The 22,341-nt window shown below is 38.6% G+C and overlaps 1 protein-coding gene across 1 annotated transcript; it reads right to left on the bottom strand.

Moving 5' to 3' along the window:
- Nucleotides 1-3,320: 3,320 nt before the first annotated feature.
- LOC107804996 (protein TERMINAL FLOWER 1-like) lies at nucleotides 3,321-5,797 on the bottom strand. Its single transcript, XM_016628968.2, has 4 exons — nucleotides 5,502-5,797; nucleotides 4,280-4,341; nucleotides 3,727-3,767; nucleotides 3,321-3,637 (listed from the first exon to the last, which is right to left on the bottom strand). Exons 1-4 carry the CDS (start codon nucleotides 5,697-5,699, stop codon nucleotides 3,417-3,419), a joined length of 522 nt encoding a protein of 173 aa, XP_016484454.1. The 5' UTR covers nucleotides 5,700-5,797; the 3' UTR covers nucleotides 3,321-3,416.
- Between the last annotated feature and the right edge of the window lie 16,544 nt (nucleotides 5,798-22,341).

Here is a 22,341-nt window from a genome sequence, read left to right on the forward strand (position 1 = left end):
ACTTAAACTCTCTGCCCAGTCATTTGCTCTACACGATCGCGGACAACTACACGCGATCGCGAAGCACAATATTTCACTACCTAATTTTATCCTTACGCGATCGCGATTGCCTTTACGTGATCGTGAAGCACAGAGTCCCCAGCTCTACGTGATCGCGACCCTCTTCACGCAATCGCATAGAGCAAACATGTGGCCCAGCTTCCTCTCCAATCCCCTTATACGAACACGACATTTCTCACGCGTTCGCGTAGCACAGCCTGGCCAAACCTATGCGATCGCGGTTGCCTTCACGCGATTGCATAGAACAATCTCACCTCTGCCCAAACAAGCCTATGTGATCACGGACCTTCTCACGCGATCGCATAGAAGGAAACCATAGACAGAAAACAAGCATTCTTCAGCTGAAATGCCAAGTCCAAAATTGATCTGTTAGCCGTCCGAAACTCACCCGAGGCCCCTGGGACCTCAACCAAATATACCAACAAGTCCTAAAATATCATACAAACCTAGTCGAAACCTCAAATCATATCCAACAACGTTAAAACCACGAATCATACCCCAATTCAAGCCTAATGAACTTTGAAACTTCCAATTTCTACAAACGACGCCGGAACCTATCAAATCACGTCCGATTGACCTCAAATTTTGCACACAAGTCATAAATGATATAACGAAGCTATAAAAGTTTTCAGAACTAGATTCCAACCCCGATATCAAAAAGTCAACTCCCCGGTCAAACTTCCTAAAAATTCTTTTTTTGCCATTTCAAGCCAAATTCCACTATGGACTTCCAAATAATTTTTTGGACACGCTCCTAAGTCCAAAATTATCATACGGAGCTATTGAAATCATCAAAACTCCATTCCGGGATCGTTTATACATAAGTCGTCATCCAGTCACTATTTAACTTAAGCTTTAAACCTTGGAACTAAGTGTTCCAATTCATTCCAAAGCCTTACCGGACCCGAACCAGTTACTCCGTCAAGTCGTATAACAACTGTAAAGCACAAATTGAGTAGTAAATGGGAAAAACGGGGTGGTAATACTCAAAACGACAGGCTGGGTCGTTACATACAACAACATAACATGTTATTAACTCATACAATATATTACATGTAATTACAAATGCTATGCATATCACGACCTTAACTAATTGTAATGTTGACGTTTGCAAGTTCAGAAGATATTCACCATATTTGAATTCACCTATTACATCAATGTAATTACACTTATTTTTACATTTCGATTTCATGTTGAATCTATTTGGACAATTACTATACACATAGTTCATTCACGTAATTTATAATTCTCTTATAAATAGATGTGTTTTACACGTGCATCGCACATACCTTAAAACTAGTATATATTAAATGTTGATCCAGAGCAGCTCAGTAGGCAGTACTCCACATCACTAAACCTTGTGGACTATTCCTTTTGCGAATTGGGCCGAGCTAAACGATAAAGATAGCCTGGTCTAACTCTAGTAAGCCCATTAATTCATGCAGATGGGCTTTCAATTGGATCCAATCCTTTTGAGAATTAAGGGCCGAGATTGTCTCTTTGTCACAATTGTCACTTTTCACAATGCCTAATTGGCAATCAACTTATCAAGATCTTGTCAGCCTTGCTTCATTGACCATCTTATCTAGAGGACATATGAGCTTTTCTCTGTTTCACTTTGTTTTTAATATTTATTATTTAGAGAGTAAAGAGGTTCTTTTTTGTCAAGTGTTTTAAATATTTTCTTTAATATTTTAAATTATTAAATATTTTGATTTATAGTACTTTCTATATAATTTTTATGTATGCAAATTTTATTTCCAAAAATCTACAATAACTATGTCTAAATTAACACCAAATATCAAGTATTTTGATCCTCGTACTCCGAATAACGTCAAACAAAGTGGAACGGAAGAGTATGATTTATGCGGGAGTAAGAAGGTGAACCACGGAGTTGCTTGTAGATGTAGAGTAATTAGTAGTTGGGGGCACAGCCAGAGTGCAAAATGTGTGTTCAATCAAACCCATTAGCTTTTATTCAAATTATATTTGTGTTAAATATTTATTAATTTAAAATGCAATAACTTAAAAAGATTATAATCACGAACTCATAAATTTCAAATTCTAGCTCTATCTCTGTTAGTAGTCTTGGATCCTTCCACTGAGTTAAGGAAAATGAGGCCAAAATAAAAATAAACCTTATAGTACAACAGAAGCAAAGGCCTAAGGGGATTGTCTCAAGTTTTTATGGAAAGGCAAAAGTACTGCCTATCACCTTGTCAACAATGTGCACAATGGAATTTTCCTCTTCTTCTAATTAACTATATATATATATATATATATATATATATATATATATATATATATATATATATTTGTTTTTACTAAATAAAACAATGTACATAACTGGTAACTTTGATGTGATAGTTTAGGGCACAGCTTTTTCTATATTTGTTGAAGAGGATAAAGATCACATGCAGAAACATTCGTTCAAAACGTTTTCAAAAGCTCAAGCAACTGGGTTTTCTGCACGTTCATTTAATTAATAATGTTCATGTTGACAATAAGTAAAAGCCTGACATATAATACTCGAAAGTCTTGACATTTGGTAAAGGGGCAGATCGAGAAATTTCTCGCCATATAATTTTACTGTAACACATACAGGACAATACTCGTCGGGACATCAAATTCAAAGATACATCTTACCCTTTAATGGAAAGGGTTAGCTAGCTGGACTGGAACAGATAAGGATAGAATCTCTTCTTTTACCGTTTGACACTATTTTTATGGAGAGTACTTACGTTTGCTCAATATATCAGACGAAAAGACTAGCTCATTTTGTTACAATAATAATTATGTTTCAGTCTTGGATTCGATTATATAAGTCTTTATTGTCCATGTTGCTCAAGTAAATATATCTCAAACCAATATTATATAAAGTAAAAAATAAAAATAAGAAGTATACGCGCGTATAAGACTCATATATTTCCTACTGAAATAAAAATATCTAATAGGACTAAGAACTTATAGAAAGCAAAGGACTAAAATAGATGTATATATCGCCTATAAATTATTAAAAAGAAAAACACTAAATTATAAATTTCCCGTTTTTGAAAATTTTGAAAATCTGATTCTGGTAAAATCGTCATTTAGTATTGGAAGGATAAGAAAAAAATAATCATGTATAAGATAATACTATGCTTGGCTAGAGAAAATAATACTTTGTAACTTATGCAATTAACATCTAATTGGCTGTAAAGAAAAAATCATTAAAGTATTTACGATAAAACATTAAAATCTGCATTTATTAATCACCGCATAACAATCCGTACATCCTTAATTACCATATGCTAATCACTGCATAAATAATTTCAAACAAACGCCACGGCGGGGAAAGATGGGTACTAAAGCAACTGTTAGCGTCTCCTGGCGGCGGTCTCTCGTTGTGCATTGAAGAAGACGGCGGCGACAGGCGGGCCAAGATCGTTTACGTTGGCAAAGTTGCGAGTGTTGAAGTGATCTCTGGAAACATCATGTGGACTAACTGACTGTCTGCATTTCTGCTTAAACAGAACAAACACAAACCTATGTATTCCAATATTAGGCCGTGGGATCTCATAGCTAACCAACTCTTTTCCTGCTCAAAATTAGCATGTCAAAAACCAACCTAGCTATATACTAAAAGAAATTGAAGGAAAAATGAAAATGCCAAAATAGTGAGCTTACCAAAGGTGGCATCTGTTGTTCCTGGAATATCAGTCACTATCCTGCAAATATGATGGTAAAGAAGTATGTTTAAGAGTTATCCTTCTGTAGTACTGTGGTTCCATATGTAACATAAATTCTAACTATATAACATACTCTTCCCAATTGAGGCACTCTTTGTGAGTGTTGTGATGACCTACATTAATTTTTAACTTATAAACTGACGACGACGATTCTCAGTGTATCGTTATAGCAGATTACTAACCTTATTTTTTAAGTTAGGAGTCCCACTGATTATATACCTATCTTTTAGGTAACTAATGTAATATATATTTGTCTATTAGCGAAGTATTTTACATGACATTGGCAGCTTGCATAAGGATGCTTATGCTTTTCTTTCTTTGATTATATGTTGACCATACCTTTTGTGTATGTCCTTATAACCAGTTTATTACTAGATAATGGCATGACTTAATATAATTAATGCAAATCAAACAATCATTAAACTCCTTTCTTTTTTACCTATCTCATCTAGTTATTTTTTTCCATAGCTTTTCTTGAATATAGTGCATACCAGTGAAGATGTTCTCTCAGATACGGATCACTAGGGCCAGGAACATCAGGGTCTGTCATGACCTACAATAAGGAGATCGAAGAATATCATGCATGATTAATGATTTATCAAAGATGTCTATATACCAATACGACTAGGGGTGTACACGGTTAGGGGTTTGATTCGGATTTTCTAATTACCAAACCAAACTAATTGTATCGGGTTATTAAATCTAAATACCAAACCAAACCAATAAAAGTCGGATTTTTAATCTCGATTTTTCTCGAGGTTTCGGGTTTTCGGGTTTTTATTTTATTTTTTTTTCATAAAGTCTTCATAACACAAAAAGTAAAATTTGTGCTCCAAATATTTTTTTAATCCTAATGAGGCAGAACTATATGAGGTGTTTTTCAATAAAATAACATAAATATGAGATGAGTCGTGGCATTGTACTAAAATATTCAACAATAAAGATAATAAAATTGCACAAAAAATTAAATATTATTAATAAGCCATAATAAAAATAAACATAATTTAAAATTATGATTAATAAGATTATTTACATGACTAACCATACTCAAAGAAAAATAAGTTATACATTTTATCTAAACCGTGGAAAAACTATAAAAATATATATCCAACACTATTTTCATTCATAGTACAATTGAATTGAATGTCTTTTATTAGCATTAGTATTGATTTGATTTTGGTTTAGGATTTATTTGAGTTACTAACATTTATGGACTATAAAACTTATTGGAGCATCCAAAAATTATAAGCCCAAGTTTGAAATAATACGTTAAAAGATAAACTATGAAAAATCTTAAGAAATATTTATAAATTACACTACCATAAATATTTTTATGTATTAAATATATTTAAAATTTCTACACATATAATGTCTGGTTGGTTTGGTTTCGGTTTGACTTTTTTTAGTTAAAACCAAACAAAACCAAATATGTCGGGGTTTTTTCCATCACCAAACCAAATCAAACCAAACCATAATCGGATTTTTTCTCGATTTGACTCGGATTATCAGATTGGTGCAGTTTGTCAGTTTCATTTGTACACCCCTAAATGCGACAACAACAACATATTCAGTGTGATCTCACATGTGGGCCGGGTAGGGTATACGAATACCTTACCCCTACCTTGTGTGAGATAGAGTTGTCTCTGTTGACCCTCGATGTGTCTATATAGAAATGAAAAGTTAATAACCTTAAGGAGAATTTAGAAAAGTTACCAATGTGAAGAAAGTTCTCATATCACCACCTTGAACCTCAACCCTAGGTCTAATGGTGACCGCAGAAGGGAAGAGCTCTTGGCCATTGCAAACTTGTTTATTGTTGTAAGTGACTGTCATTTTAACTTTGGGACTGAATGAATCAAGAACATCCCCTACTACTCTCCCTACAACTAGAGGCTCTACATTCCTTGCCATTAGAGAGAGAGAGAGAGAGAGAGAGAGAGAGAGAGAGAGAGAGAGAGAGAGAGAGAGAGAGAGAGAGAGAGAGAGAGAGAGAGAGAGAGAGAGAGAGAGATCTTTTTTGGATTGCTAGGAACTTAGCTTGTGAGAGATTTTGATTGAACGGTGAAATAGATCCTCATTTATAGTTGCTGTCTTGGAATATCTACTCAATATAGTTACAAATTAAAAATGGGATCTTATGGAACTTCAAATAGAATATTTTTTTTTAAAAAAGTAACCCTACCCCTGAAAAATAAACTGAATTTTTCTTTGTTAGTTTTATACAAGACATAGTAAGCAAAGAAGATTGTTCAACGTTAACTATACTTATCTTGATCACCAAAAATACTTGCACGAGAATGACGTTTTATGGTTTAAATACATTCTAAATTTCTTCCACGAAAATAATGAAATCTTAGTACATGTACTTAATTATAAACGTTTCCTCTACAACACCTTAAAATTGCCATTTTGCTTACCTTGGCTTTAAGTATGCGCTAACTTGGTACTTTAATTTCCCTACTTTCTTTTCCTTTAGGAGGGGTCACATGTACTTAATTGACAAATGTAAGTACAATAAAAAATAAAAATAAAAAGTCTTATAAGTTCCTTTCAGAAATTTGTGAATGATAACTTGTCTTCTAATCATAGTAAAATTATCCTTAAATTGACACTAAAATTTTAGCTTGATATTACAAACTGGTACTAACACATCTTAGCTTATTCAAACACTTTTCTAATTAATCTTATCTTCCATATAGGAAATTAATCTATAGCTCTCAAATGTGGAGGAGTTAGTGATGTGTATTTTATACTATCATGTCAGCTCTCTTTCACACCTGAATGGAGCTCTTAGAATTGGTCCATGATTTGTTGATAAGCTAAGCTTACATGATAGGGAAAATAATATTGTATAACTGCTCTGAAAATAATAGTTTTTTTTTAATTTCTTGTATATATATACATTTCCGTGTATACTATACAAAAACAAATATACAAATTTTATATATTTTTACAGCTATCGAATATAAATAATTTTGGCAAATAAGGAATATTTAAATTAATCCAGCCCTTTTCCTCTCCACTATAAAAATATCAGATGAATTCCTTAAATTAGTTTTTGCATGTGGTCCCAACTAAGCAAGTTGTCACTTTTTCTTTTTGTTTTTGCAAAAATTCAAAATATAAGTAAATTGCCAGGGAATCTATTGCTTTTTTCATTTAGGGTAATCCTAAGAAACAAATCTTGAAACATGGGCTTGTCTTTGTTAAAAACTTTCCTAAATTGTGTGTGTAAACAATAGGGAAAGATTATAAAGTACATTAATTGTTTTAAGTGATGGAGGAGGATGGGCACACTGCTCAGAGTATAAAGTGAACTCCACCATACTTAATTTACAGACAATGACAGTACTTGCTGAGAAGTCATTAATTTGAGAGTATATATAAAGATGATTTGCACCCATAATTCCTATTATGGAAATTTCTGAGATGTTAGGATTACTATAATTAGAAACCAAAGTACTCTGTTCCAGACTAGCTCTGTCAATCGTGCAGCTCGATGCTGTTCAAAACACACCACGTTTCCTCTTCACCTTTTTCACTCATTAATGTATTACTAAATTGCTTTTAAGTTATTCTTAACACCGTAAAGATTTTTACATAAGTGTAATTTTAATACTACGTGATATATAGTAGATTAGCTAGCTACCGTTTTATTAGGTTACTACTTAATGTTTAGTATAGCATTTCACTTGTAATTATCGTATTAGTGATTATATAAATATTTTTTTGACAGTCGATGCATGAAACTTAAACTCTATTAGATTAAATTTAAAAGTGTCAAAAAGCCTCCTTATAATATTCTTGCATCTGGAACGTTGAAAAACGGTTGCCGGGTGCACTAAGCTTCCGTTATGCGCAGGGTCCAGAAAAGGGCCGGACCAAAAGAGTCTATTGTACGCATGCAGTCTTATCTTATATTTTTGCAAAACACTTATCACGACTCGAACACGTGACCTTCCTGGTCACATGGTAACAACTTTACAAGTTACGCCAAGGCTCCCCTTCAGCATCTGGAACATTGTTCAGTACAAATTTTGAAGGCATTTTGAACTTGGACTTAGCAAAGGGATTATAGCAGCTAACCGTTACTAATTAATGCCCTTATCGTTCCTCATTGTGGATGATAAGAATTCATGTTCATGGTAACCATAGGGTACTATATAAATGTTGCAATAAAAAGCATTAAAAAAAAAGTGAATGGAGAAGAACATAGACATAATTCTCAAACTTTGCCTTTGTTCAATTTGTTATTTGATCCTTCTATAAACATGAGCTCTTTCGTGGGCGTTTAAAAAAGTGAAAAAATTATCATATCATCGAATATCTCCAGTAATAAAAAAGTAGGAGTATATTAATGCAACTTGAAGCAAGTCATGATGCCCATTTTAACTTGTTTAAATTAGGATCAAGCCAATAGATTTTAAAAAACAAACAACAAAGTGGCAAGTATTCATAAAATAAAGAGATGGATTCCTGTATATATGATAATGTGACAATTTTGTAGAAACAAAAAATTGTTATTGGCCGAACATATACTAATAATATACTCCCTCCCTCCCAAATACGGAAATGTGTCATTTTTTTTCGAAATAACTTAAAAAAGAAAGAGTATCACATAAACTGAGACAGAGAGTAATAAAACTGAACATAGTTTCTTTCTTGCCATAAAAAAGTTTAGAGTGCAGAAATCCAAAAACAACACTAAGATGACGCCAAATATACCAATGTTGGACATAGAAGGGTCCGCAGGCTGGTTTCATGATCCAGGAATAAATTTTATTTGATTTTCTTGAAATAAACGATGAAAATACGGATTGCTCATTATCGGATATATAATGTCATAAAATAGAGTACAAATTTAAGTCAGTACATCTCTAAGTAGTGATAAATTATTAACGACACAAATGAAGTAAAAATGTAGTAGCTTCAAAGTAGTAAAAGTAAAAATTGATACTTTGTAACTATTTTAGTATTCGTTAAGAAAATTACTAACATTGGATCTAAATCAGTCCCAAAAGCTAGATCACTACATAAAAGGGCAGTCATGTGCATTAAGCTCCTACTATGCACAAAGTCCGAGAAAGGACCGGACCAAAAGGGTCTATCGTACGCAATCTTACCTAGTATTTCTACAAGAGGTTGTTTCCACGGTTTGAACGCATGAACTCCTATCCTGGTCACATGGCAGCAACTTTACCAGTTATGCAAGGCTCCGTTTCACTATATAAAGTTGTCCAAAATTTCATAAAGAGACTGTAGTCCATGCCCTCAATCAGTTCCTTACATGCCCAAGGATGGATATTTTGGAGCGTGAATAAAATATAACACGAGGCACATCATTGAGTAATATAACATCAAACATAGTTTTGGCTCTGATTTCATGTGAAGACAATGAACCTCGAACCTAACTCTATCGCAAATAATATCACCTGAGGTGATGATTGTCCAAAGTTATTATAATATCGAGTTATGATGTGAAGTCAGGTTGTTGAGTTCGAGCCTTAGAAGCCGACCAAGGTCGGGATCAGCCAAGATCGACATTGAGCCCTGATAGAGGTCGAGACCCAGAAATCGATAAAATACTGAGACCAAGTCAAAGTCGAGCTCGAAAACCAAAGCTCGAGTCAATATCGATCTCGAGTCAATATCGAGCTCGAGAGTTAGAAATCGATCGAGCTCGAGTCAAGGGAAAACAAAGTCGTTATAGCCGCACTAAGGGAGAGAATCTCGACATAAATCAAGGAAAAGCTAATTGATTAATCTATCATGGGATCCCCACTATGTATTTTTAATTATATCCAAAGTAGTATTCCCCCATTATATTAGAGTGGCTGCCATTTGTAATGGGGGAATTTCACAGTTGAGGATACACATTCATACATTCTAATATCTAAAGATTATTGAGATTCACATAACATATAGCACATATTGTCCTTTTTGGGCTTTTGAGATTGGTTCATCTTGCTCGTTTAGCAATTATTCTTTACTCAATTTGGGTTTGTATTCATTCCTTTTTATAGTCAATATTCGATATATTTCCACTTATTTTTTCGATTTATACCACGTATCCTTAGAACTACGTATAAATTCAACTCTCTCCATTTTTCGGGTAAATAGCTTGGTGCCCACCGTGGGGCTAAGGACAACAGTGGTTATTTGGTACGAATCTCTGTAAAACACACCATTTTACACTTGCTCTTGGAAGTGTCTTTGATTTCAGGTTAAAAATAATGAACTCTCAATTAATGGCCCTACCTATCGACAACGAAGTTGTCCTTCAAGATGAGAACAACAATCTGACGACCAGGGATGAAAGGCCACTCGTCGATCCCGTTGGAAATCAGGTCGCAGATCCAATTAATGTTAATTCATATGTGGCCATCGAGGCGAACCAACGTTCCGACCCCAAAAACAGCATTCGTGGTGGAATTCGATCTGTAGTTCGAAATACCCAAAACGTTGGAGAAGACGGGATCAGCCTGCGTATGATTTTCAAAATGTTGCAAGCTCAACAAGTAGAAATAGCTTAGTTGTAGAGCCAAAGCCAGGCACTAAGCAGGGCCAAACCCGGTCCACCCCGAGAAGTCACCCACAAAACGGGGCTAGCTATAGTAAGATCAAATGAACAAGAATCGGGGACTAATCCCGAAATTATTAGGATGCTCGAGGAACTGACAAAACAAATTGAGTCAGGAGAAAAGAGTATTGAAGCAAACGACCAAAAAGTAGAAACTTATAACTCTAGGGTTGATCAGATCCCGAGGGCACCACCGGTATTGAAGGACTTGGATTCCAAAAAATTTGTACAAAAGCCTTTCCCCCCGAGCGCGGCTCCCAAACCGAACCCCAAGAAGTTCCGCATGCCCGAAATTCCTAAATATAATGGAACGACTGACCCCAACGAACATGTCACCTCTTACACATATGCCATTAAAGGGAACGACCTAGAAGATGGCGAGATCGAATCCGTATTATTAAACAAGTTCGGTGAAACCCTATCAAAGGGCGCAATGGTATGGTATCATAATTTACCGCCTAATTCTATCGATTCTTTTTCCATGCTTGCAGATTCTTTCGTAAAAGCACATGTCAAAGCCATAAAGGTCGAGACCAGGAAGTCGGACCTTTTCAAGGTAAGGCAAAAAGATAACGAGATGCTAAGAGAGTTCGTATCTTGTTTTCAAATGGAACGAATGGATCTACCACCTGTCATGAACGATTGGGCTATTCAAGCTTTCACTCAAGGACTGAACGAACGAAGCTCGATGGCTTCACGACAGTTGAAGCAGAACTTGATCGAGTACCCGGCTGTTACCTGGACCGATGTACATAATCGATATCAATCAAAGATTAGAGTCAAAGACGACCAGTGAGGTTCTGGGTCCGTTATGAAAAGGGACATCGACCGAGAACCATGGTCGAACAAAGACCGATACCGGTCATATAACGAAGATCGCAGGGGCGGCGAACTTGCATGTAACCCCGTACGAGGCTAAAGAAAAGTGATCGAGGCCAAGAATCTCGGTTGCTGATAAACAAGAATGGGTTCGACAGGCATACCGGACCTAAGGAAGCACCACGGTTATCAGAATATAATTTCAACATCGATGCATCTGCCATCGTGTCGGCTATCGGACGCATCAAGATACTAAGTGGCCTCGACCTCTACAGTCCGATCTAGCCCAGAGAAATCCCAATCAAATGTGCAAGTATCATGGAACCCATGGCCGCATAACCGAAGACTGCATGCAGTTGAGAGAGGAGGTAGCCCGGTTATTCAATGAAAGGCACCTTCGAGAATTTTTAAGCGACTGGGCCAAAAACCATTTCAAAAACAGAGATTTCAATAGACAAAATGAACAAGAAGAGACGCAACACGTCATCCACATGATCATCGGAGGGATCCATATCCCCCAGGTCCCGGTGCTTAAATGCACTAAGATGTCGATTGTAAGGGAGAAGTGGTCTCGGACTCAAGATTACACACCTAGAGGAACCTTGTCCTTTAGTGATGAAGATGCGGAAGGAATCATGCAACCCCATAACAATACACTGGTAATCTCTGTACTTATGAATAAAACCCAAGTTAAGCGTGTGTTAATTGATCCAGGTAGTTTGGCCAACATCATTCGATCGAGGGTCGTAGAGAAGCTCGGTCTGCAGGACCAGGTCGTGCCCGCAGCCCTGGTACTAAATGGATTTAATATGGCGTATGAAACTACTAAGAGTGATATAATTTTGCCAGTAAATGAAGCTGGGACAATGCAAGAAATGAAGTTCCACGTGATCGAGGGCAATATGAGATATAACGCCCTGTTCGAGAGGCCATGGATCCACAACATGAGAGCAGTGCCCTCGACCCTTCATCAGGTTATGAAATTCTCAACATCAGAGGGAATCAAAACGGTCTACGGGGAGCAACCGGCCTCAAAAGAAATGTTTGTCGTCGACTAAGTGATTCTGATATCATCATTATCATCGACAAAGGGATCAGATTCGAAGGAAAAATGGGACACCAAATAGCAATCACAAACGTCAGCCGCGACCCAACTCGATAAACAGGAGACTGACGAGGATAATAATTATGGGATCCATAGATCCTTCATGGTTCCCAGTGATTCCGACGCTACCAAATCAACAGTCGAGGAGCTGGAGCAAATTACGCTAATCGAACATCTGCCCGGGCGAAAGGTATACCTGGGCACGGGGTTAGATCCCGAGCTCAGGAAAAAGCTTATTCAATTTCTTATAGCTAACATGAATTATTTCGCTTGGTCCCACCTTGACATGACAAGGATCCCACCGGAAATAATCACTCATAAACTAAGCTTGGATCCAAAATTCCATCCGGTAAAGCAAAAAGGAAGGCCCCAGTCCAAGGTCAAACATGCCTTCATCAAGGACGAGGTAACCAAACTTCTTAAAATAGGATTCATTCGAGAAGTAAAATATCCCGAATGGCTAGCTAATGTGGTAATAGTCCCTAAGAAGGGAAACAAACTTAGAATGTGTATGGATTATAAAGACCTGAATAAAACATGCCCTAAAGATTCTTTTCCTTTGACTAATATCGATCGTATGATCGATGCCACGGCCGGCCACGAGACTCTCAGTTTTCTCGATGCCTACTCCGGGTGCAACCAGATACAGATGAACCCGAAGGATCAGGAAAAGACCTCATTTATCACTAAGTACGGTACCTACTGTTATAATGTGATGCCATTCGATCTAAAAAATACTGGTGCAACTTATCAATGCCTAGTAAACCGAATGTTCGAAAAGTAAATAGGAAAATCAATCGAAGTTTATACTGATGACATGTTAGTTAAGTCTCTGCGAGCATAGGACCATTTAAAGCATTTGCAGGAAACTTTCGACATACTGAGGAAGTACAATATGAAGCTCAACCCCGAAAAATGTGCATTCGGGGTTGGCTCGGGCAAGTTTTTTTGGTTTCATGGTGTCCAATCGAGGAATCGAGATCAGCCCCGATAAAATCAAAGCTATCGAGGACATCACAGTAGTAGATAATGTGAAGGTCGTACAGAGGCTAACGGGAGGGATAGCCGCCCTAGGACGAATTATTTCGAGATCCTCAGATAGGAGCCACCGATATTTCTCACTGCTTAAGAAGAAAAGCAACTTTGCATGGACTCCGGAATGTCAGCAGGCTTTGGAAGAACTAAAGCGGTATTTATCGAGCCCGCCGCCGCTTCATACCCCAAAAGTGAATAAACAACTTTACCTGTACTTAGCTATCTCGGAGATAGCGGTAAGTGGAGTTCTGGTTCGAGAAGAACGAGGTACGCAATTCTTTATTTATTATGTTAGTCGAATTTTAGGCGAGACCGAAACTAGATATCCACACATAGAAAAATTAGCGCTTTCTTTAATAAGCGCTTCTAGGAAACTAAAACCATATTTCCAGTGTCACTCGATACATGTTGTAACAACTTATCCTCTTTGAAATATTTTGTAGAAACCCGAGCTTTCAGGTCGATTGGCCAAATAGGCCATAGAAATCGGCGGGTACGATATTGAGTATCGACCCCGAATCCTATCAAATCTCAAATCTTAGCGGACTTCGTGGCTGACTTTACGCCGGCCTTCACACTCGAGATTGAAAAGGAACTACTGATAAAATCGGGTACCTCTTCGGGAGTCTGGACCCTCTTTACAGACGGTGCCTCGAACGCGAAGAGGTTTGGGCTGGGCATCGTACTAAAATCACCCACAGGTAATGTAGTTAGACAGTCTATCATAACTATAAAATTGACTAACAATGAGGCCGAGTATGAGGCCGTGATTGCAGGTCTCGAACTAGCTAGAAGCTTGAGAGCTGAGGTCGTAGAGGCTAAGTATGATTCCCTCCTCGTGGTAAACCAAGTTAATGGGACTTTTGAAGTCCGAGAAGATCGAATGTAGAGGTACTTGGATAAATTATAGGTGACTCTACATCGATTTAAGGAATGGACTTTGCAACATGTACCCCGAGAACAAAACAGCGAGGCCGACGCTCTTACAAACTTAGGTTCATCGTTCAAAGATGACGAACTCAACTCAGGGACTGTCGTACAACTCATAAGATCGGTGATCGAAGAAGGTCACGCCGAGATAAACTCCACAAGTCTAACCTGGGATTGGAGAAACAAATATATAGAATACTTAAAGAACGGGAAGCTTCCATCAGATCCAAAATAATCGAGAGCTCTGTGCATAAAGGCAGCACGGTTCATCCTGTCCGAAGATGGGACGCTATTTAGAACGACGTTCGATGGAACATTGGAAATATATTTGGGACCAGGTGATACTGATTACATCATACAGGAAATTCATGAGGGCACTTGTGGAAACCATTCTGGTGCTGATTCGCTAGTCCACAAAGTAATTAGAGCAAGGTATTATTGGACCGATATGGGCAAGGATGCAAGGGAGTTCGTTCAAAAATGCGATAAATGCCAAAGACATGTGCCCGTGATTCATCAACCCGGGGAGCTTCTCCACTCGGTCCTATCTCATTGGCCCTTCATGAAATGGGGAATGGACATCGTCGGCCCCCTCTCATCGGCCCCAGGTAAGCTCAGTTCATTTTATTTATGACTGATTACTTCTCTAAATGGGTTGAAGCACAGGCTTTCCAGAAAGTTAGAGAAAAAAAGTGATAGACTTCATCTGGGACCACATCATATGTCGATTCGTGATATCATCCGAGATTGTGTATGATAATGGAAAACAATTCATCGGAAGCAAAGTAACTAAATTTCTCGAGGATCACAACATCAAAAGGATCCTATCAACACCTTATCATCCCAGCGGGAACGGACGAGATAAATCGACCAACAAAACCATCATCCAAAATCTTAAGAAGAGATTAACCAATGCTAAAGGAAAATGGAGAGAAATACTACCCGAGGTCCTGTGGGCATACCGCACAACATTGAAATCCAGTACCGGAGCAACACCATTCTCGTTGGTTTATGGCACCGAATCCCTTATCCCGGTTGAGGTCGGAGAACCTAGCATCAGGTTTCGATATGCAACAAATGAGTCGAATAACGAAACCATGAATACGAGCCTAGAATTGTTGGACAAAAGAGGAGAAGCCGCTCTCGTCCTATTGGCCGCCCAAAAACAGAGGATCGAAAGGTACTATAATCGAAGAACCAATCTTCGATATTTTAAAATCGGGGACTTGGTGCTAAGGAAAGTCACCCTCAACACCCGAAATCCAAATGAAGGCAAACTGGGTCCAAACTGGGAAGGACCATATCAGGTTCTCAAAATCGTCGGAAAAGGATCCTACAAGCTCGGTGTGATAAACGGCAAACAGCTACCGAGCAATCGGAATGTATCGCACCTAAAACGATACTATTGCTAAGGTATGACCCTCCCATGTTCATTTGTATTTCGAAATTAACCCTTGCATGTGTTCAACCAAAAACACGGATGGATTCTTCAACGTGAAGCCTTTAGGTCTGAAAGCACGCGTTGCACTCTTTTTTCCTTAGACCGTTTTTTTCCCAAATGGGTTTTTCGGCGAGGTTTTTAAAGAGGCAACCATTGATCGTGCTAAATTAGAACAATTCAACAGTATCCGAGGCCTCTTTATAATCAACCTCGAATACTGGGGGGCATAACACTCGAATATATCAAGTTCGATACAAGGAAACTACTTCATGACAACAGGGTCTCGATAGAAAAAATTTGTAAGGGCCAAATGGTCAAACGAACCATGCCCGCGTAGTTTGCTCGAGCCCTGGCACAAATCATGAACACATGTATAATGACTTATAAAGAGAAATTTCTTTTTTATCGACATCTCATATCTTAGAAAGATTCTTCTGCTTCATATTCTCGATCTATTATGCAAACAGGCTTAAGGGCCGACCATGACCGAAGACACTCACTCGACCATAAAGCCTAAGGGCTACATTAATTCGAGTTCAAGCAAACACTCACTCGACCATAAAGCCTAAGGGCTACCTTAATTCGAGTTCGAGAAACCATTCTCACTCGACTGTAAAGCCTAAGGGCTACATTAATTCGAGTTCGAGCAAACACTCACTCGACCATAAATCCTAAGGGCTACCTTAATTCGAGTTCGAAAAATCATTCTCACTTGACTATAAAGCCTAAGGGATACATTAATTCGAGTTCGAGCAAATACTCACTCGACCATAAAGCCTAAGGGCTACCTTAGTTCGAGTTCGAGAAATCACTCTCACTAGACTAAAAAGCCTAAGGGCTACATTACTTCGAGTTCGAGCAAATACTCACTCGATCATAAAGCGTAAAGGGTTGTTTTATACTTCAAGTTCGAGCAAACACTCACTCGATCAAAAGGCCTAAGGGCTACACTAGTTCGGTTTTGATCAAATTGTCTAAACCCCAGCCTTAGAAAATAACCTCACAATTCTATAAGGCAGAAAGGAAGAAAGTTTTTATACATATCAAAAGTCATTTACAAAGGCAGCATAGCCCGATCAAATCTCTTTACAAAATACCAAAACGGTTCTATAAAAAATGAAAAAATACTAAAGGACTTAGTCCTCTCCAAGAGCAGCATCTTCGCCCTCGATGCCCCTTTTGCTGTCAGATCCTCTCGTATTCCCGGTATCATCATCATCGGGAAAAGCCAACAATTTGGTTTCGGCTTCAAACTCCTTAGCTTTCTCGATCTCGACTGTAAGATCGAAGCCACGAGCATGGATCTCTTCAAGAGTCTCCCTTCGAGACTGGCATTTAGCATGCTCGGTAACCCAGTTTGCCCGAGCCTGAGCAACCTCAGCAACCTCCTTTGCTCGAACTTGAGCAGCTTCATCATCAGATCGATAAATAACCACCATTGCATCAGCATTGGCCATGGTTTTCTCGACTTCCGATTTGGCCGCTGCAAGTTCCATGGTCAGCTTCTCTCGATCAGAATTTGCTGAGCTCAACCGAGACTGGAACTCCTCGATTTTCTTGCACCAAGGTTCTCTTTCAAGCTTCGGAGTTGGGCCTCAACCGAAGCCAGTTAAGTTCGGGCAGCTTCCTTTTCTGAGGCGATGCAGTCCATGTTCTTCTTCCATTCCTCGGCCTCCGACTTCACTACGTCCACTTCAACACGAAGCTGCCTGATCACGTCAAACTTTTGCTCGACCTACAGGACCGAACTATTAGCCATCACTCCCAAGTCTATATTATTAAATTCAAAGATTATTTTTACCTGCCGGCCAGCTCAGCTTGTTCTTTCTGAGACGCTTCAAGCTCAGCTCGAAGTCTTTTTACTTCTCCTTTTATCTGCTCACTGAGAAGCTTGAAGGTATCTCTCTCCTCAGTAAGCCTTCGAACTTCGGCTTCATACCGGCTCAGCTCCCTTCGGGATTGGATAAAAGCCTCGTGATGAAGCGCAGAAGCCTACAAAAACAAAAGGAAAGGATTATACAAGGAAAGAAAAACACAAGTATGAAAAATAGCAAAGACAGTATGAACTTACCCGGTTCAGGGCCTGTTGGGCTTCGTTGAAAAGGCAAGGTGCTCCCACCTCGTATAAGCCCTTCTTTGAAACCTCTAAGTCACCCGGACCGGTGGCATCTTCTACCCCGATAAAATAACTACGGAAAGGATCCTCCCCTCTATGGGCTCCTTCCCCATGACAAACCTCCACAGCTTGAGCGTCACGTATCATCGATTGAGATAAAGAAGGGAAAGGGGTGGAATCTCCGATCTCTATTGCCCCGAATAGGTCTTTTTTAGCGACGCCTCCGTCTCAGGGAGCTTCAAGCTCAGTTTGCATACCGGCATCCGCAGCTTTTTCGATGGTCTCTTTTCCCTAAGGCAAAACATCCTTGGTCTCCCTCGGCTTGGGAACTTGGGTCAAAGTCTTCTCCTCGACCTCATCAAGCCTGGTCGGAGCAATATCAATTCCCACCGATATCGTAGTATTTTGAGTATCGGTGCCAGCCCGTGCACGGGACACCATCCTGAAATCAATTTCTTTTTCTTCTTCATCCCTTAGACTCAGGACCGACTCCATAGTCAAAGGGATTATGTTCGCCTTGGGTTTTCGAGCCGCTCTCTTCCTGGGTTTTTGACCTTCGGAGTCCGAGGCCTTTTTTCTCTTAATCACCTTCTCTGGTTTTGAGATAGGCGGTGAAGCTTCTTCGTTACCTGATGGGGGTCTCATAACCACATCTTCCGAGACCTACAAAAAAGGAAAGTGAAGCTTATGCCTGAGAAAATGCTTGAACGATAAGCAAATCGGTGAGCCAAGAAGAAGCTTTACCATGAGTACGAGCCTCCCACCGGCCCTTTGACAAATCGCGCCATGCGCGCTCGACATATGTTGACGTCGAAACTAGGCTCCTGACCCAGTTCTCGAGATGGGAAACCGCACCCGTCATCCAAGCAACGGTTGTGTCAAGAGAAACACTAATAAGAAAAGATGAAAAAGTAAAAACAATACAAACTAAAAACGAAATCACACTTACAGTTCATATTCCATTTCCCGAGAAATGGCATACTTTCAGTCGGGATTAGGTCTGAGGTCTTCACTCGAACAAACCGGCTCATCCAACCCCAATCTTTGTCTTCATCTATGCTCTATGTGAACGCCTTGGTGGCCCGGCATTGAAGATTTATTAGCCCACCTCAGTAATGATGAGGGCTATATAATCTTACGAGGTGGTCGAGGGTGAAGGGAAGCCTGTCGAGGGCTATATAATCTTATGAGGTGGTCGAGGGTGAAGGGAAGCCCGTCGATTTTGCTCACAAAGAAATGGAGCAGTATTACAATCCTCCAGAAAGAAGGATGTATTTGGCCGAGGGTCACTTAGTACTTCTTGCAGAAGTCGATGATGACCGGATCGAGGGGACCCAGCGTGAAAGGATAAATGTAAACACTCAAGTACCCTTCCGCGTGGGTAGTCATCGCATCTTCCGCTGCCGGTATCACGACCTCTTTGTTTTCCTAACCACAATCTTTCTTCACCAAATCGAGAAGGCTTTAGGGTATCGAGCATATATATCTCGATACCGGCTCACATCGACCAGCAACCGACGAGGGTTTCTCGACTTTCAAATCGGAATCAATAACACACACCCCGGGAACAAGTTCTTTAAGGCGTGGCTCCACCACCGATTTCTCACCGGCCGGCCGAGATTAGGAAGCAGCCTCTTTCTGAGGAACAATTTTAGATATCTTGGCCATCTAAATTTTCAAGATTAGAATACGAAGGGAAATTGAAATATTTTGGTGTTTGGTGAAGAACAACCAAAGAATTTTTTAAAATCTGGAAATTTTGGAGAAGGCGAAGAACTGTGAAGTTTGGAATGAGAAGAGTTGAAAGTAAAAGTTCAAACTAATGGAGAAGGGGAGCTATTTATAGATTTCACAATGACGGTTCAAAATTTTGCAGTGGCCGACCATTGACTGACGCGCATTTAATGCCTTGGTAAATGAACTGACCGGATATTTGTCACATACGTCACAATCGGGCTTGACGTAGATGTTAGTGTGTATCCAGTCATAGGTTGAAAAATTATATCGTTTCTCGCTATATTTTTTCCGAGAAACATTGGGACTATCTGTATACGGTCAAAACCGAGTTTGCCCTTTGTGTGATTAATCGAGTTTGGGGCATGATGGACCGAGGTTCGTCATTATAATATCGAGCTATGATATGAAGTCAGGCTACTGAGTTAGAGACTTAGAAGCCGACCAAGGTCGGGATCAGCCAAGATCGACATCGAGCCCCAATAGAGGTCGATACCCAAAGACCGATCAAATATCGAGACCAAGTCAAAGTCGATCTCGAAAACCATAGCTCGAGTCAATATCGATATCGAGACTTAGAAACCGATCGAGCTCGAGTCAAGGGACAACAAAGCCGTTATAGCCGCACTAAGGGAGAGAATCTCGACAGAAATCAAGGAAAAGCTAATTGATTAATCTATCATGGGATCCCCACTATGTATTTTTAATTATATTCAAAGTAAGATTCCCTCATTATATTAGAGTGGCTGCCATTTGTAATGGGGGGAATTCACAGTTGAGGATACACATTCATACATTCTAATATCTAAAGATTATTGAGATTCACATAACATATAGCACATATTGTCCTTTTTGGGCTTTTGAGATTGGTTCATCTTGCTCGTTTAGCAATTATTCTCTACTCAATTTGGGTTTGTATGCATTCCTTTTTACAGTCAATATTCGATATATTTCTACTTATTTTTCTAATTTGTACCGATTTATATCACGTATACTTAGAACTGCGTATAAATTTAACTTTATCTATTTTTCGGGTAAACAATCATAAAATAGAGTACAAATTTAAGTCAGTACATCTCTAAGTAGTGATAAATTATTAACGACACAAATGAAGTAAAAATGTAGCTTCAAAGTAGTAAAAGTAGAAATTGATACTTTGTAACTATTGTAGTATTCATTAAGAAAATTACTAACATTGGATCCAAATCAGTCACAAAAGCTAGATCACTACATAAAAGGGCAGTCATGTGCATTAAACTCCCGCTATGCACAGGGTCCGAGGAAGGGCCGGACCAAAAAGGTCTATTATACGCAACCTTACCTAGTATTTCTACAAGAGGTTATTTTCACGGTTCGAACCCATGACCTCCTATCCTGGTCACATGAAAATAACTTTACCAGTTATACAAGGCTCCCCTTCACTAAATAAAATTATCCAAAATTTCATAAAGAGATTGTAGCCCATGCCCTCAATCAGTTTCTTACATGCCCAAGGATGGATATTTTGGAGCGTGAATAAAATATAACACAAGGCACATCATTGAGTAATGTAACATCAAGCATAGTTTTGGCTCTGATTCCATGTGAAGACAATGAACCTCGAACCTAACGCTATCGTAAATACCAGCACCCGAGGTGATGATTGTCCAAAGTTATATAGAGAGACTACAACATATGCCCTCAATGTAAGACTCAACAGCCTTAATTTTAGTACTTGATGAAAACATTATATTATCTTTGAGATCATCTGGGTTAGAAGACAATTAAAATAGAAATACAACAATTGTTTTTCCATTAAAATGGAATGAAGAATAGAGAATTTATTCAATCAATTAGTGCATATGAGCATAGCAAATAGCACTGCAGAAGTTTACCTTGATGTTTCACCTCCTGCATTTCTCAAGGCATCATATGCATATCCATTTCCTGTATCAGCAAGTGCTATAAATGCAATCCGAAATCCATGTAAGCGCTCTTAAAACCAGCAGTTGATTTCTCCAAGTATTTTCATTTCAGAAGAAGTTTGATTTTAAAATCCAATTAAGCTGAAGAAACATTTAGTGCAAGAGTCCTTCGCAGTTATAAAAAACAACTCATTTAAACATTCAGAAAACTTCCTTAAAAGGTTCCTTTACAAAGTCATCTAACTCATGCTACAGTTCTAATGATCACTCGGGAATACATTATGCTTTACCATTTCAAGTTGAACTTCTCAAATCATGCACTTCTACGTTATACCAAGTAAAAAAGAAATGGTAATTGATATAGAGAAGTATATAGCAGGAAAACGGCTAAAAGATATTAATATAAAAGAACACTGAACAAATAACATTAGATCATGTATTCCGATATTCAAACTTGTTCTAACAGAGACTCGAGAACCATTACAAGTTTAAAATCATAATACTCGCTCAATGAGGAGAGGAGTTTGCCCAACCTAATCCGGAATGGAATAAAAGGAGGATACGAGTCATATAAATGCTATGAAAGTTAATAATATAGGACCACAATGGAATAACAAGTAACCAAGCCACTCCAGTACAATGAGCTAGGTGACACATGACATCCCGCGCAAAGAGTATATTATACAAGTTCAAACAATGGCTAAAAATATTGAGGCAGACATGAGCAACCAAGAATCAAGAATTTGGTAACGAATTTTACAGCAATTTGATGATTCAGCATCTTCTGATAAACCCTCTTTACGCAGTGAAACAACACTAAAGTCCACCTTAAGAAAAAAGCTAAAAGCAATAATTCACCTCAACTGCATTCACTTGCCTTCTGAACACA

The sequence above is a fragment of the Nicotiana tabacum genome, chromosome 24 (genome assembly GCF_000715075.1).
Source record: "Nicotiana tabacum cultivar K326 chromosome 24, ASM71507v2, whole genome shotgun sequence".
Lineage (NCBI taxonomy): Eukaryota > Viridiplantae > Streptophyta > Magnoliopsida > Solanales > Solanaceae > Nicotiana > Nicotiana tabacum.